Genomic DNA, 22721 nt, shown 5'->3' on the forward strand with positions numbered 1-22721 from the left:
AGAGGGTCCCGTGAGAAATATTCCTTCTATAATTTTGTTCGTGAATCTATATCATTATAATGGTGCTTCGACCTCTACTAAGGTTTCTTCAATAATGTCCTCCGGAGTAAGGCCGGTGAGAACATATTTAGCTGCCTCTAGACTGCTTTCATAGAGAAGACTGCGGTCATCTCTCGGACCAGCAACAATAATCCGGTGTCGATATGTCTTTTTAGCAGCAATGGCAATTAATGATGGAATCAAAAGGTCTAAGTGCTGGAAAGCTGCTAAACATCTACCAACCGATTAATTAATAAGCCATAGAGGAAAAGTAGGTCTGGGGCTTACTAACCTAGCTAGGAGTCGAAAATGACGAGTTGCAACAGGAGACACGCCACCCGCTACTCCACGATGTAGCCTTAAGAATACAACAAAATTCTGCAAATAGCAATTCACGTCGGCTGAGGCAGATACATTGTTACTAAGCTGCTGGAGTATATCGATGTCCTATGAAGCATGAATGAGAAAAGATATTTTTCACGCGGTATGATATCATACCTCTTTGGTGATATACGATTTTTGGAAAGAACGCGGTGAGCTAGGAGCCGGTCGGAGAACTGAGGCTTCAGAGGCGGCCTCATCAGAAATCCAATCAGAAGCTTCCTCAAGGTTTGTAAAGCGATCTGCTCTGCCATGGTGGTGTGAGAGGTAAATGTGATCGTTCTATTAGATTAATTAATATCAGTGGTTTACTTTGGGGACATTTTTGAGGCCACATACCAAGTGTTTATTCAGGAGTGTGGAGAATGGCTTTCTGCTTATAGAGAGTAATGGAATTAAAAGAAATATTTCTGGTGCATTGTAAACCAATGCCTTTATAAAAATGCGTTTTGATTGTATCAGCTATACTCCGTATAACACTTGATTGTTAGTATTCTGTGGATTGTAAGCTACATGACGATTTTTTTGAATTACCTCTAGAACTTGGATCTGAACCGTCTCAGGTGCTTGGTTAAGGTTCTTTGCGATAACAACATTGACAAGTGTCCTTTCATCTTTATTACGGGATCCATGCTGCTCCCTAAATGCCCTCTCACTATGAAAAGACCCTGATTCTCTATGCTACTAATGTGTCAGAAGGTACAGAGTGATTCAAAAGGCACGAAAGATAAGCGCGTTGGGAAGCACAGCAAATAAACACAACTCACAACATCAACATTGAGTTTTGAGTGTGACGATTGCAATTGTTGGTTTGCATAGGCATCTCTGCGCGGAATTAAGATTGCGTTGCTGAATTCTTCCCATGAAGTACCCGGAGAACAATCTACAACTGCCTTTGATAACTTAAATGTGTTTTCAACAATCTGATCTCAAGTATCAGAATCCTAGGCTATCAATATCGATAACAGAACAGCTGCATACCAGGCTCAATTCGTTCTCCAAGTCATCCAGGTGGTCTGCATCCGTATCGATGATACCATGTTCCCTGGCAACAAGGCAGAGTAAAATCGCAATTTCGAGATCAGCCAAATCATCAAGCTTATCGAAAAGCGCGGTATTATCTACCATTGCTTCGATATGACTCTCCTCTGTGGAATCCAAGACCGTCGATGCTGGTTATTTTCTTTCTGTCGTCAGCGAGGCGCAGGGGTAACAATACGCGCTTGTAATATTACCGTATTACTTTATTGACATGTAGTTTAACTAGTTAATTACGTTACCAGCCACTGTTGATACACGAATGACGGCAATGTCAACTTAGAGTCACGTCTGACAGACGTACCTTATTCAGCTGTGTGGACGACTTATGACTATCTTGATGCAATGAACACTGGGCAGAAGGCTCCCATGTTGTCTAATGGCTCCTACAAACCCCCGTGCCGACTGGGAAAAGGTTGGTGATCAGCTGTATCGCAAGGTCCGTATCTACGATGATGTTTTCGATGAGGACTTAGAATTGGAACACTATATTGCTGTTGGTGCGCCGTATGGTGGTGCAATAGGTATGGATTCTTCAGGTGTGACATATATTTGTGCTGAATGTATCTTAGCCCTTTATCGTGATGAAAACAAGCTACAGAGATATCGCGATGCACAAACTGCAAAATCCAGTATAGACATCTACTCGTATTCTGGGCAACGCATAAGCAGAATCAATGTTAGTTTACTTTCTGGCGTGCTATGTCAACCATTAACATTACTTAGTGGGATCATGGATCTATTCGTGGACTCGGCTGGTCTGAGGATGAAAAGCTCCTAGTCATCACTGAAGACGGCACCGTGCGATGTTATTACGGCTTGAATGGGGATTTTTCACCTTTTTCTCTAGGAAATGTATGAAATTCATTGGTGTTTTAGCTACGCTATTATTCTAATCCGGGCTTAGGTTGCAGAAGAGCATGGTGTGAAGGAATGCCGCTTTTGGTCAAGCGGGTTTGTAGCTCTTCTACAAAATAATCAACTTATATCGGTGGCTAGGTATGATGAGCCACGGCCAAAGATACTTGCATATCCGCCAGAAGGCCAGATCCATTCATGGTCCCTAATTCCACCGAGCTATACCCTTTCCCGTTCAGTGGAAGTTCTTCTCTCAATCAATCAAACCATCTATGTGGTAGATGCTACAGACGCCGAAGATCGTGTACTGCAAAATGGTCCCTTTAAGCATATTGATGTCTCCCCAAATGGCCGCTTCGTTGCATTGTTCACACAAGAAGGAAAACTCTGGGTTGTTAGTAGTGATTTTCAAAACAAGTTCAGTGAATATGATTCGGGTGCAAAAACTCCACCTATAGGGGTCACATGGTGTGGAAATGACTCTGTGATTCTCTCATGGGAGGATGAAGTTCATAATGTCGGCCCTAATGGGGCATCTGCAAGGTACTTTCCTTCCCATTGTCTGTTATATTAGTACTTGGACTAAACTTTTGTTGAAGATATTTCTATGACGGCCATGTTCATGTTATTCCTGACCTTGATGGCGCCAGATTATTTACAAATGAGGCCTGTGAGTTTCTACAGAAGGTTCCAGGTAATACTCAGCACTCCATTTCAAACCCTAAACATATCTGACCACGACCACATAATAGAAGTAACAGAAGAAGTGTTCCGACTTGGTTCGAACTCACCAGCTGCCGTATTGCTTGATTCTGTTGAACAACTTGAAAAGAAATCACCGGCTGCGGATGAAAATGTTCAACGCATCAGGCAGGACCTTGTGGAGGCAGTGGATATCTGCGTTAAGGCGGCCGGGCAGGAGTACAGCGCTTATTGGCAGAAACAACTACTCAAAGCTGCATCTTTTGGAAAATCCATCCTTGACCTCTATAACAGTGACGAATTTGTAGACATGTGTGAGAGGCTGCGTGTTCTCAATGCCGTCCGGGATTATCGAGTCGGAATCCCGATTTCCTATGACCAGTACATTCACCTAACACCGGAGAAGCTGATTCAAAGGCTGGTAAATCGGCGTGAATATCTACTTGCAATCCGTGTGTCCGAGTACCTGCGACTCTCTGCAGACAAAATCTACGTCCATTGGGCTAGCCAAAAGGTAAAAGTATCCAGCGAGGACGACGAAACAGTTTGCCATTTAATAGTCCAGAAACTACGCGGAAAGCATGGCATATCTTTTGAATCCATTGCGCAGGCAGCATTCGATGAAGGTCGCGCACACTTAGCAACACAACTTCTAAATTTTGAACCTCGTGCTGGAAAGCAAGTGCCATTACTCCTAAATATGGAGGAAGATACGGTTGCATTGGACAAGGCTATAGAAAGTGGGGACTCGGATCTCATTTTTTTTGTGCTATTTCACTTGAAGCGGAAACTTCCTTTGGCAACATTCTTCCGGGCGATAAATAATAGACCTGTCGCTGCGGCTCTCGTTGAGGCATCAGCTTGGGACAAAGACATGGATCTATTGAAAGATTTATTTTACCAAGATGATAGACCCATCGACGGGTCGAACTTACTATTTAAAGAGGCTCTAAGACAGCACACCTTGCAAGAAAAATTGGACAAGGTGCGGATTGCATCCCGACTACTTTCCGATGCAAAAGACCCCAGTGTTCAGTTGCACTTAAAATCAATGACTGAAGCCTCTCAGCTCCTGAAAATCCAGGAGGGACTGGACAAGGATTTGTCTGACGGAGCCAAATTCGTGGGGCTAAGTTTAAATGAGACTATATACAGGCTGATTCGATCCGGCTACGGAAAACGCGCCAGCAAGATTCAAAATGAATTTAAGGTATCAGACAAAACTTATTGGTGGCTCAGGTTGCGGGGGCTGGTCGCCAAACGAGACTGGGGCGAGCTTGAAGACCTAGGCAAAGCCAAAAAGTCTCCAATTGGATGGGAGGTATGTGCTCATTATCCCACAAAGCGACATATCCCTCTATTACCTACGTTAGCAGAAGCTAATAAGCAGTAGCCATTTTTCAACGAAATCCTTGGCGCCGGAAACACGAAGCTGGCGTCCACGTTTATTGCTAAGTGTACTTCGCTGAATACCTCCGAGAGGATCGAAATGTGGATGAAATGTGGGATGCCAGTCAAGGCTGGAGAGGAGGCCCTCAAAGCGAAAGATATTGGTAGTCTTGAACGGCTCAGGAACCGAGCTACTGGGAATGCGGTGATGGAGATAGACCGCATGATTTCCCAACTCAGGCCTAAAAAATGATACCGACGTGAGGTATAGGCTCAACAGAAACAAACTTTATTCTTGTTTTTTTAGCTTATCTCTCCGTCGAGCTCGAAATCAAATTTTTCTTGTTGCATAGGCTCAGTCGGCGGCATTTGGCGAACGGAAGATGCTGTTTTTTTAGCCGGATCTGCTTGCCCATCATTCTGCTCCGTGTCCATTGAGTCAGCGGTTTGAGCTTGCAGGACCTTGTACGACTTGGAGCCGGGCTTGTTCAAGTCATCCCACGCAGCCTATTCCATTTAATTAGTATTATGCCGAAGGTATTTAAATAACAACAAGTTTAAGCTGTCTCACCCTGCGTGCTTTAACAACTTTTCCTTTCTTTAAGCTTTTCGCAACCTTTTTCTCGGTTTTGTCCATTACAACCTCCGCTCGCTCCAACCCTTTCTCCTGCCGTAAACGTTGAGCGCGGGTCTGGCGCTTTTGCTTCTTCTTAGATACGGAAGAGTCATGTCGTGCCCCAAGGACAGAATGTGTGGTTGTAGAGGTTCGTTCGGCACGCGGAAGCGAGGATAAGGAATTGTCGATATCAACACCGGGAGAGGTATCTCGTCTGGCGGCGCGAGATCGAGTGGATGCTGCAGCAGACTTCATTAGAACATGTGACAAAAAATGGCACTCTCAGGTGCTAGAACTTACCGCCTTTTGATTTTAATCTTGGGGTTTTCATGATTGCAAGTTGGCCCTCTTGTTTCTGCTGTACGGAGTAGTTTCGATGTTTTTTTTCCTGATAAGGTAGCTGACTAAGCATAACTAACCAAACTCATGAGGCTCTGCCGCAAGCTCACAAAGCTAAACTATAACAGGAAAAGCCCGTCTCCTACTCCGTACATTCAAGTTCTACGTTGTGAATAGGTTTATGGATATTCATTTCCCTGCTAAATATATGCTACGAATCCTCTCTCTCCTTCTCAAATAATCTCCATGCCCAGGCCACAACTAAGATTTGATGACTTCCCATTTCCAAAACTGTCGTGAGATATCTTTCCACAAGTCGATCAACATGGTTGCTACTTGGCTGGTATGCGTTTCCTGGAAGGACTTTTTATTTAGGGTAGACTCTCGCCCTTCAACTCCACACAATAGCTGGCCAAACCTTTCCCCCAGCTCAATGGTATCTGCTAGCCCCTCGCACCGCCCGCATTGGGATTTGGGATGGAGGTGCTCTAGATGAAATTCCTTCATTACATGCGATTCATCTGCAGTTACTGACAGCAATCCGAATATGGAACAGATGAGCTCTAATTGCATGTCTGTAGTCAGGGCCAGAATTGCAAGTGCGATCATTCTAACTCGTCCCGCTAAAGAAAATGGGACATTAGATAAGTAATCCTTTCGGCCCGGATCGTAAAGGCAGTTTGCATGCAAAAATCGATTTGTATATATTTTTTCTAGTGCATGGTATAAGCGCATGGATCCTAGAATGCCTCCCGGAAGTTCTGCGAGGAACTGCTTAAGCACTGTCGAAATGACGTGCATATAATCATCGTTCTTGCCATGTCGACGTGTATTGATATACACTAGCGGGAGATCAATTGATCTCATGGTTCTGCTGATCTTGCGTTTAAGTCTTTCGGCGCCAAGGACTTGACCAGCGTAATGGCTGTATAAGGTACTAACAAGCTCCTGGCTTCCAAGCTCACTGTGAATAAAAGGAACTGCAGTGCCTGTTCCGTGGTTATTCGTAATTTCAATATATATAAGAAGGGTGGTTTATATTACCATGGTTGAGCAACCCGCTCACAGTAGCAGCAATGCAGGTTGGAAGTTTCAAGGCTCCTGGAAAATACCTCGGAGGTAACTTTGATAATATACTTTCCCCACCCAGCCTCGACAGGTCCTCTAACCCTTTGCCTATCAGCGATCCTGCAGGGTATTGTGCCGCTAAATTGGTGAATGTTTTCATGTGTCGAAGTTTTTGCTTGACAGTGTAATTTTTCCCCATTGTCAAAGATGATTTTGCCTTCCGGATTCGGAGAAAAAAAGACGAGCGAGGCTTCAAGGTCGGTTTATCTAAAGGAAAAATCTTAATGAAAATAAGTAATTTGACAAGAGAGTTGAAACTCACCGATGTTTTGTATTACGTTCCTAGGCGGAACCAATGCTTCTAGATCAAAGTATGGAGCAGATGAATTAAATGCTAGAAATGCTCTGGATCTCGCAAATTCGCGACGTGCAATGTCAGTGCCCTCTAAGATTCTCCGTGAAGCCATGTCGGAGGAGTTGCTCGATAGCCTGGAATCCACCCGAATTCCGTTCTGCGTAGTAGGCATTGCGGCTGACTTTTTGATATCGTGCCTGACACCAGGGCCCGGGCAGTCCTCAGAGCTTCCTATTTCTGTTCTATTGCTTCGGCAAGGCACGCTATGAGAAGACTTGTTTGACATTCGGCGAATCGCATGGCTATCAGAAAATGGATTTGAGGAGCTCTCAGAAAGAACTGCACCCAGCGCAATTGGGCTCTCACATCGCTTTGATGGGTCGTGATGAACAGTAATGTTGGACTTTTCTGAGACACGACTCTGATTACTTAAGTTTCTCAAGGCTGAAGAGTCGTCCTGTTTTGTTTCGGGAAACAAAGCGCTGGCTTGAGGTGATCGTCGAAACCTTTTAGCTGGAACCAACTCATATGCCTTTGGTGTTTCGAACACGGGCGTAACGGGCACGGCAGAATCAGGGTAAGCGTCGCCGTGCGGTCCGAGTCTGAGGCTGCGTTGTCTTGTGTCGTTTGGAAGGTAGTCAACATCATTGATCAAGGTTATTGTTCCTACTTTGCTCTGATTCTTAGCCTGATCGGAACCAGTGCTTTTATTTCGGGGGCACTGTGAAAGTAATCGATCCGTAACATTCATATCGAGCATATCCGGTACAGGGGGGGGGCGCTTTGAACTTCCTGTTAGACCATCACCTACCAGAGGGATATACAGGTGCAATTCAGAGTCGATTCTTTGTTCCCCATGTATGGCGTTCTTGGAAGGCCGTTTATATAGACGTGACAAAAGAAGTCGGGCGTAAGCTAATCCCATCGTCCACTACCACCTTAACAAGATTAAATTCTCCTTATCGGCGGTGCTGCTTGACGCACTAGTAGGCGATCAGTGGGAGGAATATTAAGATGCTCGTTAGTTTGAGAATGGAAACAGCTGGCCAGCAAATTTTGTAGGAAAGTGCAGTCCAGCAAGCAATATTAACATCAAAAGGTTGGCATAAGGTCAAATCGGCAGATATTCTGAAAAAGAAGATTTATTTATCTTCCATCCATTATGCCCCGATGACGGTTCCCCGGCTATTATAGTCAATCAGAGCGGTAAAAGGATGCATTTCGAGAAAAGGGACTGCTACTCAAAAGTCTCCCAAGCCTCCAATTTTTTTTAAAAAAAAAGAAAGAAAAAAGAAAAAAGATGCAGGATGCAAGATATCAACTAAAATGGAATCGAATGAAGACCCATGGGCTTCCATGTCATCTAGAGCGCGCATTAGAAAATAGTTACTTTACCATAAGAATCTTGTGTTCAAAGGCGTGTTTCTGGTTCCCAACTGCCCTCTTTTGTATCATAAAACAAAATCTCGAATTCAAAGTCGACCAGTCCATGAATATTCCCAACCCAACTCCGTTCCTCTCCAAACTCCTGTATTCTGTGCCTGGATCATGTCACTGAGGTTCATCTTGCTCACCATCAATGATTAGATAATGAAGGATATCACTAAGTGTCAGAACGCCTTTTAGTCGGAAATATTCGTCTACCACTATGAAACGGTGAACTCTAGATTTTCGTAAGGTGTCAAGAATGGTATCAAGCCCATCTTCAGTAGAGCACGTATAGATACCGGGAAAGTCCTGCTAAACCATTAGCTTACAGTGGATTACAGACCATGTGAGTGAGCATACGGCTGATCGTTTTCTAAGCACCTCCCCAACCGGCAGATTAAGGTCATCGTACACGCCCCCTTTTATTAATGTGATCACATCCACGGCTTCAAAAACGTTGTAGACGACGCCTACGAGAATACAAGGTAAGAAAAGGACTGCAGCATTTCGTAAAGCCTTGCTGGATACTCACCTTCGGAATTGACAATAGGAACACTGGAAATGCTGCGCTCGACCAGCTTGTGGATAATATTTATAACAGGGGTATCAATCGACGCGGTGACTATATTCTTGTATGTTCCTAGTCCAATCTCTCTCAATGGTTTCCGTAAATTCTGAGTTTGTGGTACATTGACAGCCATAAACTTGAGGATTCGATATTGTGTGACAACGCTGACGACGGTGGGCCTATCGGTCTGGCTGTCATGAGATACTAGCGGTATCCTACGCGCTCTCGAAGACAACATATACCGACACGCTTCATACAGAGGCTTCTCGGGGTCGATCGAGATTGTTTCTGGCGGCGCAACTCCTAGAGCCCGTTCGATTTCTAAAAACAAAGCAATCATTAGTCCATGATAGAGGGTGATGGAATAAGGAAAGGGCATATCAATACCTCGAAGATTACTCAGACGAAATTGATCTATTTTTGCCAGTGCTGCTGGATTTTGAAAGTAATATTGGATCACGTTTATATAGTCCGACGTCGTAAGCAACCCTGCAAAAGTGGAAGTACTTGAATCCCAGAGGGGTGCAGAAACAATCCCTAGGAATAGGAGAAATATAAATCAGCTAAGGTACAACACGTTTAAATCTCGATGCCTTATTGTTGCTTACCATTCTGGATAAGGATATTTAAACTCTCTTTTACCGATAAGGAAGTATCAAATACGATAAGCCGAAAGCTGAGCGGCAAGACATCATAACTTGCATGATTTTTCAAGAAATCCCGAATATGCCACTGATGTAATGACGGAACTATTAGCAGGTGTCTAGTTGGCGTGAAAGGTACCAAATAAAGTGTGAATCCCACCAACAGCGCAAGAAAGACTGCCCAGCCATTCCAGAACAGAACTCCAAACGAATTGAATTCAGCAAGGACGGTTTAAAGCAGGCTGTTACGGCTTACCAGTGCTTGTCTTTCATCGTGGTCGAGCGATTTGTCAGGGGTAGAGGCAGACCGAGACATGGTCCTTGGTCGGAGATATGATGATGGGTGTACAAAGCCAGCGTCTTGCTCGCTTCTGGGTGTAGTATGATGTGGAGAGCCTGGATTTGAGGGGGATGTTGTTGCAGAATGAGATCGGGCTGCTGGGGCATCATCCGGCATCATTGCGAGTCTCGAGAGAAACTAATCGGCGCGGGCGGGCGAGGAGACATAAACGATTCAGTGGTCAGATAAGAGTATCAGGTTGCGACAGAGGTGGTAATGGTATAGGGCAGAGGATCAAGGCGCTGCGCGTGGCCCGCTATAACATGAATACGGGTTATAATTCTGGTAGCTCCAGAGCTTCACACCGAGCCCAGAACTGCCATTCAACCGGGCACTTGTCGAAGGTACACTCAGCACGTTGGCTTAGAGTTACCGGGCAGGACCAGAATGTAGGATTGCCACGCATCAATTCAAGTGGAGTATCGGTCTTCCTGCGCATCACTCGACGTTATGCCTGGTTCGAGTCGTTCACCGACGATCAGGAAGAAGTGGGATGCTCTTATCGGGCCGGAAATTCTTTGTTCCGCAGACCGAAAGCCCTTTCAGGGTAAACGCCATTATCCCGCAAGGGTACGATACTAAATTGTTATACCTGCGGAGGCAGATCGGGCCGCTCGGTGTTCGGAGGTAGGCAGCTGGCTACAAGCAAAACGAACTAGAATATGCTATGCTGCACCAATGTTGTAGAGGGTATCTATCTCATCGTGTAGCCATAATCAACGCTTCACGGATACTGCAAGAATCACACCCATTAATCGAGGCCGCCTCGAATGGAAAAAATCCCGAAAAGAAAATGCACTTTGCAAGATATGCTACACTATTCTCTCATGCCACTATCGCTTGGTTCGGTATAACTGGAGCGCTAACCTCCAATTGCTCCAATTTCTCCTCAACCTCAACTGAGTTTGCGGCCTCTGTCTCTGAACGGCTTTTTCCGAGTCCGCCTTTGAGGTAGTTTTCGTGCTCGCCAACAAGTTTACCACCCGCCACCCACTTGCTGTGGTACTCCTCACGGCGTTGAGCAGCTAAGGCGTTGAGTGCGGGCCAATAAAGTGAATGATCATACTCAAATTCAACATCACCATTAACAGCCTTCCACAGATGAGCCGGAGGAACATGCAATCGAAGATCCTCGTTAAACTTAAGCTTTTCTCTTGTTTGAGGATCGATGAACGGCGTAATTAACTTCATGAATCCTAGAATAACAAGTGGCACTGGGGCAAAGATTTAGGTTCAGCTCGCTAAGAGTTATGTTTTAATCCCAAGAAAGTACATACTGTTGATCACCATGGCCCTGCCCAAGCGTTCCGGGTAGTGGTTCTGGAGAATATTCAGCGTCTGTCTACCTTGACCGATAGTCGCATTTTGTCCAGATCGCGTCTGCTTAAAGTTGACTAGCAAAGCAAGCGACTCTTGGTCGGGTCCCATCAAATCAATCACCCGCTCAATCATGAAGACAAGGTGTTGGATTTGGCGATCACTGTGTTCAGTGTTCTGCTGGGCTGGGTTCAAATAAAGGCACGGTCTACCGCTATTATCAAAGCCAAGAATCACTTGTTTCCCAGTTTCATTCTCCACGGAGATGTACTCCGGGGTGTGCTCCTTTACACCATATTCTCGCCGCCATGTCAATGTTGCCTGAAGGCGTTGTGTAGCATCGGCCAGGTTCCATTTCGTAGCACGAAGGTAGCGAAGCAGGCATTCGCGAGTGAGGAACATACGTTCATCATCTGTAACAGGTGCCGTTGGCGAGTTTTTGGCGGAAGTAGTCTGAACCGTTGTCCACTCAGAAACAGTTTTCAAGAGAGTATTGTATTTTGTTTGCTGTTCGGGGGTCAGTTCAGCGGGAGGTGAGGGCGTGCAGTGGTCAAGAGGCCGGGGAAAGAGTGTTTTAACAAGACCATCTGCAGCGGATAGAGGAAGCGTGTCAGCAAAGGACGACAGTTCAGCCGTTGGTTCTGTGCTTGGTGGTGGTTCGACTACTGCCTTCTCGTCATCTAGTTTCGGAACTTCCACAGCCGGAGCTGTATCCTCCTTTGCAGGTTCCATTGTTGTGAACATGCAGCGATGAGCGGAAGAGTAAAGCAATATTCCGTACGCAGTAGAACAGAACAAAGCAAAGGGGAATTCGCTGGTGTGCGGTTCACTATTCCGACAAGGATGATCCTCCTTTTGTGTTTTGACGCGCAAGACCGCTGGACGGGCGGTGGATACCAAGCCTTCTTGGCACCGCGGCAGAAAATAAACTCCGTTTAGTTAGTTAGTTAGCGGCAGAGGTTTAATCCGTAAACCACTAAACGCGTCGAGGCGCGTCTCACGGGCAGCCAGCGGTGGGTCGATGCACTTTTGCGCCATCTTCAGAGTACGGAGAAAGCACACGGACAGCGGTGATAAAACGCTTCAAATATGGACGATGCTACGAGTGAACTCAACGAGCGCTTTGCGGGAAGTAACCCCGATGGGCTTCCTGAGGATGTTCTCGTCGAATTCCGGTCAATTCTGAACCTCCATGCGATGACTGCGCAAGAATTGTTTTACAAGTGGGAGTCATATTCCATTAAGATGGGCTCGGAGGAGACAAAACTGACTTTGGAGTCTGCTCGAGCGCTGAAGAGGGATATTCAAGATGCGCTAGAACGAGAAGCAAGGGGGAAATCACAGCTGAAATCAACAGAAAAGCGTTCAGGGCTTGGGGTTGGTCAGCGTGCAACAGGGCATCAAGATGTATTTGATATGTATGTTATACTCTTGCTAGTTTACTTGGTTAGATGTTAATCATTTCACAGGCTTGACGACTTGGTTCCCATTACACCACATCGAGCAGCTGGGAGTGGCCCTATCAAACGAAAAGCTGGCTTTGACTCCCCTATGGTCTCTAAGGCAAGCAGAGGAGGGAATATAACTTCTCCAGGAAATAGCCGAACACCTATAAAATCCCTCAATGTACAATCCGAAACCCTTCCGTACGTTCAACCTTTGACCCATACCCTACTGCAATATTTTAACCGTTACAAAGGCAAACTCCTTTTTCTGAACGCAAAAATAGCGGGCAAGTACTAGAAACCCTGAATTCAAATTTAGAAATGGCCCAGGCACCAATAGCACCATACTCAGATCCTCGCGTCAAATTAACAGCGAATACGGACTTGAAAAAGTTCGCATATAAACCAATGGCAATGAAATTATCGGAAGCTTCTGAGGTACTCGACGATAGGATAGACGAATTTGCAGAGATTTACCAGAAGCAATACAGTTCAGACGATACACCATTTGGAAATGCCGCCAGCCAGAGCACGAAGACTATAATTGCTGTGGGGAGAATAGTTTCTGATAGCCTAGAAGGGAAACTCAATACAGCGTCATTGCTTCTCGAAATGTCACGACGGACCGGAGCCGGCTTACGAGTGCCATTGAATGTAACCTCATTACCCTCGGTTCAATTCTTTCCTGGACAAATCGTCGCGATTAAAGGAATTAATGCCTCTGGAAATTATTTTTCGGCCTTGGAGGTTCTAGCACCACCCTTGCTTCCACCTGCCGCTTCTCCGCCTGAAACAATAACAGCGATAAATGACCGGCTCAGTCAATCGGGCACGCAACCTTTAAGTACATTTCTAGCATCGGGCCCATACACAACCGATGACAATCTAAATTTTGAGCCTTTAAATGCGCTATGTGCCAAGGCAGCGGAAAAATTTGTTGATACAGTAATACTAACAGGGCCGTTCCTAGATATTGAACACCCACTAATAGCATCCGGCAATTTTGAGCTGCCTGAAATAACAGGAGTTGATCCAGACACCGCAACGTTATCCACGCTCTTCAGATACTGCATTTCTCAGCCCCTTCATCAACTTGCTATAGCTGTGCCTAACATAACTATCATTTTGATCCCTTCAGTGCGTGATTCTGTCAGTAAACACGTTTCCTGGCCACAGGAGATGTTGATAAAACGAGAGCTTGGACTTCCAAAGCAAGCACGAATGTTGCCCAATCCAGCCGCCATATCACTAAATGAATGCGTGCTCGGGCTCTGTTCCTACGATATTCTATATGAATTGAGAAATGAAGAGGTTTTAAGCGGAACTTTAACTGAAGGAAATCTACTGACAAGGTTGCCACGATACCTCATTGAACAACGGCATTTCTCCCCTGTCTTCCCACCCTCCTCAAGGCAGAGATTGCCAAAGTTAGACGGGGAGGAAAGGACATCAGTTGGCGCTGCTATTGATCTTCGATACTTGAAACTGGGGGAATGGTGGAACGTGCGACCGGACATACTTATTACTCCAAGCATACTACCCCCATTCGTCAAGGTACTTTAAACGACGTCTTTTTGCTATATTTTGAAGCGGGAGCTGATGTGATTTTCCAGGTTGTTGACAGTGTTCTGGTCATCAATCCGGGAACTTTATCCAAAGCGAGAGGTCCTGGGACATACGTACAGATTGCAATGCATCCACGGTTAGTCTCGGATCAGGAACAAAGTGCCAAAACTATTCGTCACCATATATTCGAAAGAGCTAGGGTTGACGTGATTAGAATTTAACAGTCTTTTAATATGATAAATTCTGGATCAGAAAAGGCATTGAAATATTATCACGTCGTGCATATATCGAATATCTAATTTAAACAGTACACCATTTCATAATTCCGCCGCGGGTGCGCCTGAAATGCAAAAATGTGGTCTAATTCCACTATGTCAGAAGCCTTCGCTTGTAACACCAAGTAGCATGCCGCCAATAGTTTCATCTCAAGCAAATAATCTTTCTCATTCTCCTCGCACGGCTTCCAACAAGATCAGCTTCCGCAGCACTTTTGCCCCTAGCTCCTGGAGCCTCCCCACCATCCGGTCCTAACCTAACGCCTCTCATCAAGTCCTCCAGGCCCAGATCTCTCCAGACAAGCTCTCTTCGTCCATCCATGGCTCTTGTGATTCCAAATGCCGCGTGCTGATCTGGCACCACATCATCCTCGTCTTCAGGGTTGACTGGTTGGTACTGCGGAAGAACGAAGATGTCTTCTATTGGGAGGAAAGAGGGAGCTTGGGGCTGTGAGATTGCTTGGTTGTGAGAAGTATTGGGAGTATTGGTCATAAAGGAGGAGTTAGTGGTGGAAGAGTTTGCAGCGGCAGAAGTATATGGACGGTTAAAATCCTCAAATAAGTCGGCCAACCGGGGATGGTGGAAGTGGACGTAGGTTGGGGAGGAATCTTTGGACTGTTGTTGGTTAGCCCAAATTCGAAAGCAACGGAATTGTGATAAATACCATTATGGCTTATAAGGAGAGTATTTGCTTGCTTCTCTTTTCTAAGCTGCTTATAAGTACACATCTGACCCGTAGAAGCTGGCCTGCTATGTGTACTCCGTATAGCATTCATTGCACGCCTACGGAGTACAGAGTATCAACGTAATTATTGAAGCCCAGGAGGCAGGATACCTGATTGGTGGGAAATCTAAGCAATTCACGTGCTTATCGAACTTTATCTTCAAGAGCAACTCCCATACTGACTAAGCGCGTCTAATTTGGTGGATTTAGAGTTTAAGATAATTATTAGCACTCATAAGTAGTAATAAAAAAGGTTTTACCCAAGAAGCCCATATGGCTTAGTTGGTAAAGCGCATCACTAGTAATGATGAGATCCTCAGTTCGACTCTGAGTGTGGGCATTTTTTTTTTATTTTGATTTCTTGTTCTTTTACACTCCAAAGCTCCCCCATTTATGGAGTAAACACCATCAAGAAGGGTGATCAGTCTCTTGTAGTCCAACCCTGCAGGCTTGTTATGTGGGGAGGCTTCGTATCACTTAAACGAAACATGCAGCACCTTTTTTAGGAGCGAGAGCAAGTAATAACTACAAGTTTTTGTATTGTTCCCATAATATTGCTTATCCGTCTAGAAAGTCCCCGCAAAAGAAACAACGCTATCACAAACGCCGGACTTTTGAATAGAGCTACATAGACACATGCAACATGCTGCAGAAAAGTACATGAAAGTTATTCATTAATGTCCGGATCATAAGAAATGGCGACAGCCAAATGGATTACGGAAAGATGCGCTATGGTAAAGAAACAAACCCCAAAATGATATCTCAAACGCATTTAATATGACCTGGAATCTTTCTCTGCACAAAACATGATTAGCATTGAGTGGGATAATATGATTTCATGCAAAGAAATACTGACCTTCAGATTCAGTGCTCATCCGATGTACAATTGGTACCGCACTCGGTGGTAAACTTCCCATCTCCGTGATAACCATGTCAATGTACTGTGCTGGAGTGACATCATGCATGATGCTCAGCAGTTGAAGATTCTTCATTTCCCGCCAATTCTGAAGCGGACTATCTGGATCGATGACAGGTGTGGCTCCGTCTAGGGATGCGGCTAGCGAGCTGATTTCCGCATTAGCAACGGAAGTTTTGGATGCCCCTTTGCTCGCTGGAGCAGGTGCTGGGGGCGACAGCTGTGTGACTTGCTCAGAGGGTTCGATGGCTACGAGCTCGTCTGCATCTGCAATTTCATTGACAACGATACTATCGAGGGCGACGCGATCGGTGAACTTAGCAGTCTCGCAGCATACAATAACTGGAATATTGATGCCTCCGGCTCTCTCCTTCGCCGACATGGCAACAAGTGCAGTACCAACTCTTGAAAAAAGGCATCCATTGCTGGTCATAGCGTGGGCTCCTAGAAATACTTTCGTTGCTTCTCTTATAGCATAGGTGATCCCATTGATGAGGGAATATTGAACTTCGACACCTGCCTTGGAAAGTGTACGTGCCAGATTCTTTCCCTCAAACAGTGGCCGACTATCAATGATAGAGACACGGAATTTCTTTTCTTGTGCATGGGCGGTAAGTAAGGCCTTTTGAACAACGCTGCTGCTCGCGTAGCAAAGAATAACGTCTCCATCTTTAATCTTTTCCGCAGCGCTATTGGCAATTACTTGAGAGGCGACGGTGTATTTTTCGCAGATATAATTGTCAATAAAATCATAAATTTTATGCTTCGCATCATCTTCCGAGTCACTTGGGTCTATAGTTGTAATTTCAAGTTTTAGCGCGCGGATGGCATTCCCCTGGCTGATTGAAAGAGGCCGACAAGTGGTAAGGTAGTTGATCTGATGGGAGAGATACGTAGTCAAATGGCGAGAAAGGGACGTCCCAACGGGAGTGATATAGGCTTGGACAACCTAGGGTAAAGCGTCCCTTGTTAGCAATATTGTTGGTCCCTAACCTATAGACGGAGCATACACATACCCGTTTGAGAGCTAATAACGTCGCAACGCATCTTGCGCTACTTCCGCAGATCACATAATCCCGTAACTGCATCCCAAGTGCCACAACTGCGGGGTGAATCTCCTTGCCCACTCCGGCGATTCCAGCGCGCCGCGAATGCCATGGTAGGTGGCCAAATACAGCAACAGTATTCTCATCATCGGTCTTCTTCTTCTTTTTCGCCTCTGCAGCAGGAATATGGATCGATCCTCGGCGTTGGACGCTGATCTGTTTGGCGGCAACCGTCCCACTCTGTTTCAGGCCACCTTTCGCATCTCCCTTCTTCTGCGATTGCTTGCTATCCTGCTTTCCAGCACCTCCTTTCTTCGCGCCTCCAGCTTGTTGACCCGCCTGTAAATCCGGAGCCCCGCCGCCACCCGCCCCAGCCTGCTGTTCTCTCTCCTGCTTCTCCTTTGCGCGTCTCGCAGCCTTCTCGGCTTTGGCTCTCTTTTTCAACTCTGCATTAGACAGTTTTGGCTCACTCTCTGGCTGGCTAGGCTTGTCCATGTTTTGTTTTATCCCTGTCTCATTCTCCTGGGTCCCACTGTTCATTGTTGGCGCTGGAGCGGTGCTCGTGGTCGTGGCGAGCGTAGCAGACTCCGTCACGGATGACTCGCTTGGTTTCAAGGGTGGTTGTGGTTGCGCGGGGTCGGAAGAGAGTGGGCGCGAAGTTGCGATTTCCTGAGGAGGAACTGACATTTTGAACAAATCTCCCTTCGCTCTTCCATTCGCTTTGTCGTGAGGTGGGCTGGCGGCGTCGGTGTTGTGGGATGGCGCTTGAGTCATCGGCGGAGTTGACTTTTTGACTTTCTGGCGCAACTTCTTCCATCCCGTCGCCCATGCAGCTATCCTGCGGCCCCCTGTTCGCTTCGCAGATTCCGCCATTATTCTCAACGTCCATGGGAAGAGACACCATGCGAGAAGAGCGAATAGAACGCCCGCTATATATGTTTCGCCTCCGACGGCCATTCTGTTTTGACTGCTTTGATGCTTCACTGTAGTTCGTTATTGGCGCTCCCTTCACTAAATTGTGTATGATTCACACCTGCGACAGGGCATGCGGACATTGGCTCCTTCAATTCCGCGATAGGCTACATATAATACCCGTCCTCCAATGGTTTGGCCGGTTGGCGAGCCTAACTTACCAGCATCATATGTCTGTGACCAGCCAGATGCTTACCTATGGTCGAAAACAGCCTAGGACTTTTCGAAATCTACGCAGAATTAACTACAACACCAGGCAGATACCAGTTGTCATGCAAAATTCTAGCATTATTTCTTTTCGTGATCATACAACATTCAAAACATTGCTCGCTACACAAACAAATTACGCCCATGAAGGGTGCCAGAAGAATAATAATATCCCATTCAGTCATCCGAATAAGGCCATGTATGCTCACTTCCTGCCAAACGCCCGTTCCCTGGGACTCCGTGAAAATTCGTGCTGAATCAGATATTCACTGATACCTCCGAAAGCATTTTTCGATCCCCTCGGCATGGTCGTTTCACTCCAAATCGTTCACAGTCATCAGCCAGCTTGCGCCGGAAGAAGCTCAAATCAGATAGGAGATCCTCCATTTCAGATTGAACCTCAACGTCAAAATCATTGAAGGGATCTTCCCAAATACCATCTGCTTGTTCTTGCGGCGCAGTGTTTTCCTTTTCAAAACACCTCTCACTTTCAGCATCTTGACTTTCTGTTGCCGTAGTAAAGCTGCTGTTTCTCGTGCGCCGCTTGGCAACCTCGACGGGCGGTATCGGATTTTTCAAACTGTCAAGCGCAAGGCGTAAATGGAGTCGCAAGGCTTCATTCTCGGTTTGAAGTTGGCGAATTTTATTCTCGCTAACCATCTTGGTCTCTTCCATCAACCGCTGAAGTTTGGTGACTTGTTTTTGGTATTCCTCGAGCTTTTCGTTTTGCATCTCCATATCACGCTTTGAGACAGTGTATTGGCTGACACTAAGCTGCAGCGTGCGTATAGTTTCGGCCATTTCTGCAATCTGCGCGTCCCGCTCCGCAGCTGAGACATGATCCTGGTTGATGACAGCTCTAGTTCGAATGCGCTTGGCTTGATCTGCGTAACGGAGGGTCGATAAAGTTTCCTCGTAATCCGACGGAGCTATGCAAGCAATCATGGCCGTCTTGGAATTTCCTCCCAAGCTGTCTTTCAGTAGCCAGGTTAGAATTGAGTCGCGATACGGGACAATATCTCTATTTTTTCGGCCACGTCCAGGTTTGTTATCAGCCAGGGCAGCTATAACACGGCCAAGAGTCGTCAAAGATTTGTTAATGTTCGAACCTTCCCTTAAGCGCTGGCCTGTGGCCTCGGTGGCTTTTGCTCGTTCTGAACCCGCGAGATCCACTAATCGAATTCGAGCCGTTCTCTCGATAGTTTCATCCGTAGCCAAATCGTGATGTATCTGTTTTAGCATAATTGTGAAAACAGCATGAGATCTTGAACTAGTATCATTCATTTTTGTACTTGCTGTAGTTCGAGATGCATCCCCTTTTCTCATATAGCGCATCACTTCCTCAAAATTTCGGACTGGAACATCAGTGAGATCCTTCACATACGGCCCATCTGTAGGCGATTCCCGAATCTTAAGATAGTAGGGCGGGTCGGTCCTTGGAACTAATAAATCACGAACATGTTCATTGTATACTTCAAAATATGACACTCGAACATGATACGTCACGTCGGGAGATTCACTGTTCTCGATTCTTTGGAAGAGATCCTCAAGAGTTCGCGGTATGAGGCCCGGATTATCAGGTGTACCCATCATTGTATAACTTTTTCCCGAACCTGTTTGGCCGTAAGCAAATATACATGTATGGTAGCCTTCAAAATTGTGATCAAGAAACTCTTCCCCCAAACAGTTGTACACGTCTTCTTGAGTTGCATAATGGGAATCGTCTTCATCATGGGACCAAAAGGAGTTGTCAAATGTAAAAGTCTTATCTTCAGTCACTTTGCTGCGAGTTTGCGCTTTGGAGTTCTGATCTTGATTAGGGGCCAATAGTGTTGTGCACTGGGTTGCAGGATTCATGCGAATCAAACATTGTACACTACGTTGAAGCTCTATCGGCAACAAAAGAGTTAGATAAGAGCAACTGTCAGAGTGCTTGGCAGGAATACCTCTCTGCAAGAATGCTCTAACTCTCACAACAACTTTCACGTTTCCACCACCAGTGCAGCTGCCTACCGGGGTGCCAGGCCTCGTCGTTGGTGCTACAACTCTCTCTTTGGCTCGTAGGGATGGACTGGAAGCGGTAGATCGGACTCCAGCAACGGATGCGGACGTGAAGGATGCCATGCTAGGAGTAAACCCTCCATAATCGGCGGGGTAGTTCGACGAGGAATGCGACAGAGAGGGTCTCGGTGGGAGCTGAGCAATACTATTGTAGAACCGTGGGTCCAAAGACATGTTCTTTGTGTTTTTTAGCATCCAGTCAATTTGTAGGGCAACGTCGCGGTGTCGGTAAAGATAATTTAAAAACATAACATACGATCGATAAGGTACTGGCAAGGGCTAAGGGTTCATTATCCAATCCTTCCGTAGTTCTGACGCTGCAGAGTAGAATCTCTCGCTCGATGTTTGCGCGGGGCTCAAAAAATCAAGAATTTTGGTGGCAGCAGTGAGCAGTGCCCTCAAAAGGCTGTGGGACCCTTCAAAAAGAGCATCTATTGCATCATTGATATGCTTCAACGACTGTTCAGATTGATGTGTCTGTTGCTGGAGGTCTTGGGCGGCCCAGGCCCGTTGTTTTGAAACTACCCAATACGGTTAGCATACACCTTTGGGGGTTGTCGCAGAATTGGCCCGAGCGCAGCTGGACAGGAGATAGCGCGGGGGGGGAGGGGGGGGGGAAGAGACTGACAGAATAGCTATAGAGATTGATGGATGTAGAAGCTGGCTCGAGTACTGGCATTTTGCGTTAGCTTTGTTGTTGGTGTGTCGAATGTCGATAAGAGCAAACTGACTGATTACGACGCCCTACAAATGTCACAGCAAGGATGAAATCCTTAGCTACAATAAAAATGTTGAAGAACAGAAAAATCATCCCTACAATACGGGGCTTGCCTAAAGACAGCAATAGGACAACTCTTTTCGGTACTTCCCGCCTGCAGTTCAGCATAACAACGGAAAGTACCATACGCAAGCTACACATACGGAGTACTCCGTATAATGTACCCCTCATATATGTATCTACCATACTGCGCAATTCCCAATTAAATATTGATTCACGCTTAATCCGCATCTTTGTGTTTTTGATACACATTCTAGCGACGGACATTGGGGTAAAAAACCCTTGAAAATTCCCGAAACACTTCAACCCATAAAATGACATCATATCATTTTATGTTCTGTTTCCACAGCAACGAGTAGCCTGTTTGCACTGTTTGACTTTCTCATCCTTAAGTTGGTGGTGAGTCGATTAAGTATGAACATGTTTCTATTGTATGGAGTAAGCTTACCTATGCTTCTTGGTCATCTTCGAAGGCCTAGAAAATCTTTAGCAAAAAAATTCAAATGGTGGGAGGGAGTGAATATACCATATTGCTTTGCCAAGTCTTTTCCTAGAGGGGGCATGATAATCAAGATCTATGTCAAAGGCTGCCAAACATGAATCCAAAAGATAGCAAGATTGAAAGTGAGACGGTTTGGCTGAGTTTCTCCCCATGGAATTGAAACCACTTCAAGCGTCGCCTCATTGACGTCAGGGTTTCCATTGTCAGTATACACCAAAAGGGAGGAGTCGACAGAACACCAGATAAGATGTGCACGTTATTAACTGAATGCCTAAGTCAGCTGACACCAGTAACATCAAGGGAAGAGATCAAGATTGTAGGAGAGCTACGAAGGGGAAACATCTGGCTCATTCAGGCACAAGGGACTGCTGGGGATTTTGCTGTGGCGGTTAGCGTCGAATCACTACTTGAACGGGGGAGCTACTAGGGAATGTAAAAGGCGTCTCCGGAGTCTGCTCTGGGGTCTAGTAAGTGGGTGAAGTGGGAGACGAATGCTATTATGTAATCACGGCGAAGGCGCGTTTGAGCGAGCGGAGTTCCCTTATACCCAATACTTCTTCGCAGGCAAAGAATCTCTTTGCCAGAGATAATATACGCATGCCTGGTATTGAACATCTTAGCATAGTGTACCACTTGACGTATTGGTATTCATCTTTTGCCCAATTTTCCTCAAATTCCATTTCTGTGGCATAGGACAACATCAGGAATATCTTCAACTGTACAATCATGCCGAGGCCGTTCAACCCACTTCCAGCATGTCCAATTCCAATCCAATGGGATGTTAATTCTCGCATCCAAGAGCTCCAGGCCATGATTGAAGATTCAACTACCATTGAGGAGCAGAAAGTTAATCTGTATGCTGCCATTGATCTCTACAACAAACATGTGCTCCCAGGGCCCTACAGGTTCATCCAAGGTGGCAAGGTTGTTAAACTCCAGGATGTTGATTTTCACCGTGCTTGGTGGTCAGAAGTGTGTTGTGTCTAGACCGCCCCCCCCCCCCCCCCCCCTTCTTCCCCCCCCCCCCCTCTACACCCCCCCCCCCTTCCCTATGTCAATGCTCCTCTTTACCCTTATATTTTCTCTCTCCCTTTTCTTTTTTCTTTGTCCTTCCTTGTGCTCTCTGTTTTCTCTTTGTCTCTTTTC

The 22721-nt window shown here is 45.9% G+C and overlaps 10 protein-coding genes and 1 non-coding gene across 11 annotated transcripts in view; 4 read left to right on the forward strand and 7 right to left on the reverse strand.

The window, feature by feature from the left end:
• Positions 1 to 54: 54 nt before the first annotated feature.
• LOZ57_004468 (uncharacterized protein) lies at positions 55 to 1548 on the reverse strand (the record flags this gene model as incomplete). Its single annotated transcript, XM_049253511.1, has 7 exons — positions 55 to 274; positions 332 to 486; positions 538 to 702; positions 760 to 882; positions 955 to 1101; positions 1188 to 1343; positions 1402 to 1548. The coding sequence occupies 7 exons, from the start codon at positions 1546 to 1548 to the stop codon at positions 55 to 57; spliced, it is 1113 nt and encodes a 370-aa protein (XP_049107593.1).
• Positions 1549 to 1837: 289 nt separating this feature from the next.
• vps16 (Vacuolar protein sorting-associated protein 16) lies at positions 1838 to 4660 on the forward strand (the record flags this gene model as incomplete). The annotated part of the gene is made up of 7 exons (XM_049253512.1): positions 1838 to 1982; positions 2031 to 2137; positions 2185 to 2313; positions 2366 to 2859; positions 2916 to 3010; positions 3069 to 4339; positions 4412 to 4660. The coding sequence occupies 7 exons, from the start codon at positions 1838 to 1840 to the stop codon at positions 4658 to 4660; spliced, it is 2490 nt and encodes an 829-aa protein (XP_049107594.1).
• A 50-nt stretch (positions 4661 to 4710) lies between these two features.
• LOZ57_004470 (uncharacterized protein) lies at positions 4711 to 5354 on the reverse strand (the record flags this gene model as incomplete). Its single annotated transcript, XM_049253513.1, has 3 exons — positions 4711 to 4914; positions 4979 to 5262; positions 5324 to 5354. The coding sequence occupies 3 exons, from the start codon at positions 5352 to 5354 to the stop codon at positions 4711 to 4713; spliced, it is 519 nt and encodes a 172-aa protein (XP_049107595.1).
• Positions 5355 to 5623: 269 nt separating this feature from the next.
• Positions 5624 to 9882, reverse strand: LOZ57_004471 (uncharacterized protein; the record flags this gene model as incomplete). Its single annotated transcript, XM_049253514.1, has 9 exons — positions 5624 to 6351; positions 6407 to 6697; positions 6753 to 7592; positions 8360 to 8522; positions 8574 to 8683; positions 8746 to 9102; positions 9169 to 9318; positions 9390 to 9513; positions 9682 to 9882. The coding sequence occupies 9 exons, from the start codon at positions 9880 to 9882 to the stop codon at positions 5624 to 5626; spliced, it is 2964 nt and encodes a 987-aa protein (XP_049107596.1).
• Positions 9883 to 10590: 708 nt separating this feature from the next.
• On the reverse strand, positions 10591 to 11814 carry PDR16 (Phosphatidylinositol transfer protein (PITP); the record flags this gene model as incomplete). The annotated part of the gene is made up of 2 exons (XM_049253515.1): positions 10591 to 10979; positions 11043 to 11814. 2 exons carry the CDS (start codon positions 11812 to 11814, stop codon positions 10591 to 10593), a joined length of 1161 nt encoding a protein of 386 aa, XP_049107597.1.
• Positions 11815 to 12171: 357 nt separating this feature from the next.
• On the forward strand, positions 12172 to 14314 carry POL12 (DNA-directed DNA polymerase alpha subunit pol12; the record flags this gene model as incomplete). The annotated part of the gene is made up of 4 exons (XM_049253516.1): positions 12172 to 12500; positions 12552 to 12728; positions 12782 to 14081; positions 14141 to 14314. The coding sequence occupies 4 exons, from the start codon at positions 12172 to 12174 to the stop codon at positions 14312 to 14314; spliced, it is 1980 nt and encodes a 659-aa protein (XP_049107598.1).
• Positions 14315 to 14513: 199 nt separating this feature from the next.
• On the reverse strand, positions 14514 to 15036 carry LOZ57_004474 (uncharacterized protein; the record flags this gene model as incomplete). Its single annotated transcript, XM_049253517.1, has 2 exons — positions 14514 to 14984; positions 15034 to 15036. The coding sequence occupies 2 exons, from the start codon at positions 15034 to 15036 to the stop codon at positions 14514 to 14516; spliced, it is 474 nt and encodes a 157-aa protein (XP_049107599.1).
• A 324-nt stretch (positions 15037 to 15360) lies between these two features.
• LOZ57_004475 lies at positions 15361 to 15433 on the forward strand. Its single transcript has one exon. It is a non-coding gene; the product is annotated as a tRNA-Thr (tRNA).
• Positions 15434 to 15929: 496 nt separating this feature from the next.
• Positions 15930 to 17928, reverse strand: LOZ57_004476 (uncharacterized protein; the record flags this gene model as incomplete). The annotated part of the gene is made up of 2 exons (XM_049253518.1): positions 15930 to 16958; positions 17026 to 17928. 2 exons carry the CDS (start codon positions 17926 to 17928, stop codon positions 15930 to 15932), a joined length of 1932 nt encoding a protein of 643 aa, XP_049107600.1.
• A 564-nt stretch (positions 17929 to 18492) lies between these two features.
• On the reverse strand, positions 18493 to 20469 carry LOZ57_004477 (uncharacterized protein; the record flags this gene model as incomplete). The annotated part of the gene is made up of 2 exons (XM_049253519.1): positions 18493 to 20123; positions 20181 to 20469. The coding sequence occupies 2 exons, from the start codon at positions 20467 to 20469 to the stop codon at positions 18493 to 18495; spliced, it is 1920 nt and encodes a 639-aa protein (XP_049107601.1).
• Positions 20470 to 22301: 1832 nt separating this feature from the next.
• LOZ57_004478 (uncharacterized protein) overlaps positions 22302 to 22721 on the forward strand; it is a gene marked incomplete at both ends in the record, with an annotated part of 1177 nt that continues 757 nt past the window's right edge. Inside the window, one exon of the mRNA XM_049253520.1 lies at positions 22302 to 22547. Within this exon, the coding sequence (XP_049107602.1) occupies positions 22302 to 22547 (246 nt within the window). The remainder of the gene's footprint in view (positions 22548 to 22721) is intronic.

The sequence above is a fragment of the Ophidiomyces ophidiicola genome, assembly GCF_022830035.1.
Source record: "Ophidiomyces ophidiicola strain CBS 122913 chromosome Unknown scaffold_18, whole genome shotgun sequence".
NCBI classification, from domain to species: domain Eukaryota; kingdom Fungi; phylum Ascomycota; class Eurotiomycetes; order Onygenales; family Onygenaceae; genus Ophidiomyces; species Ophidiomyces ophidiicola.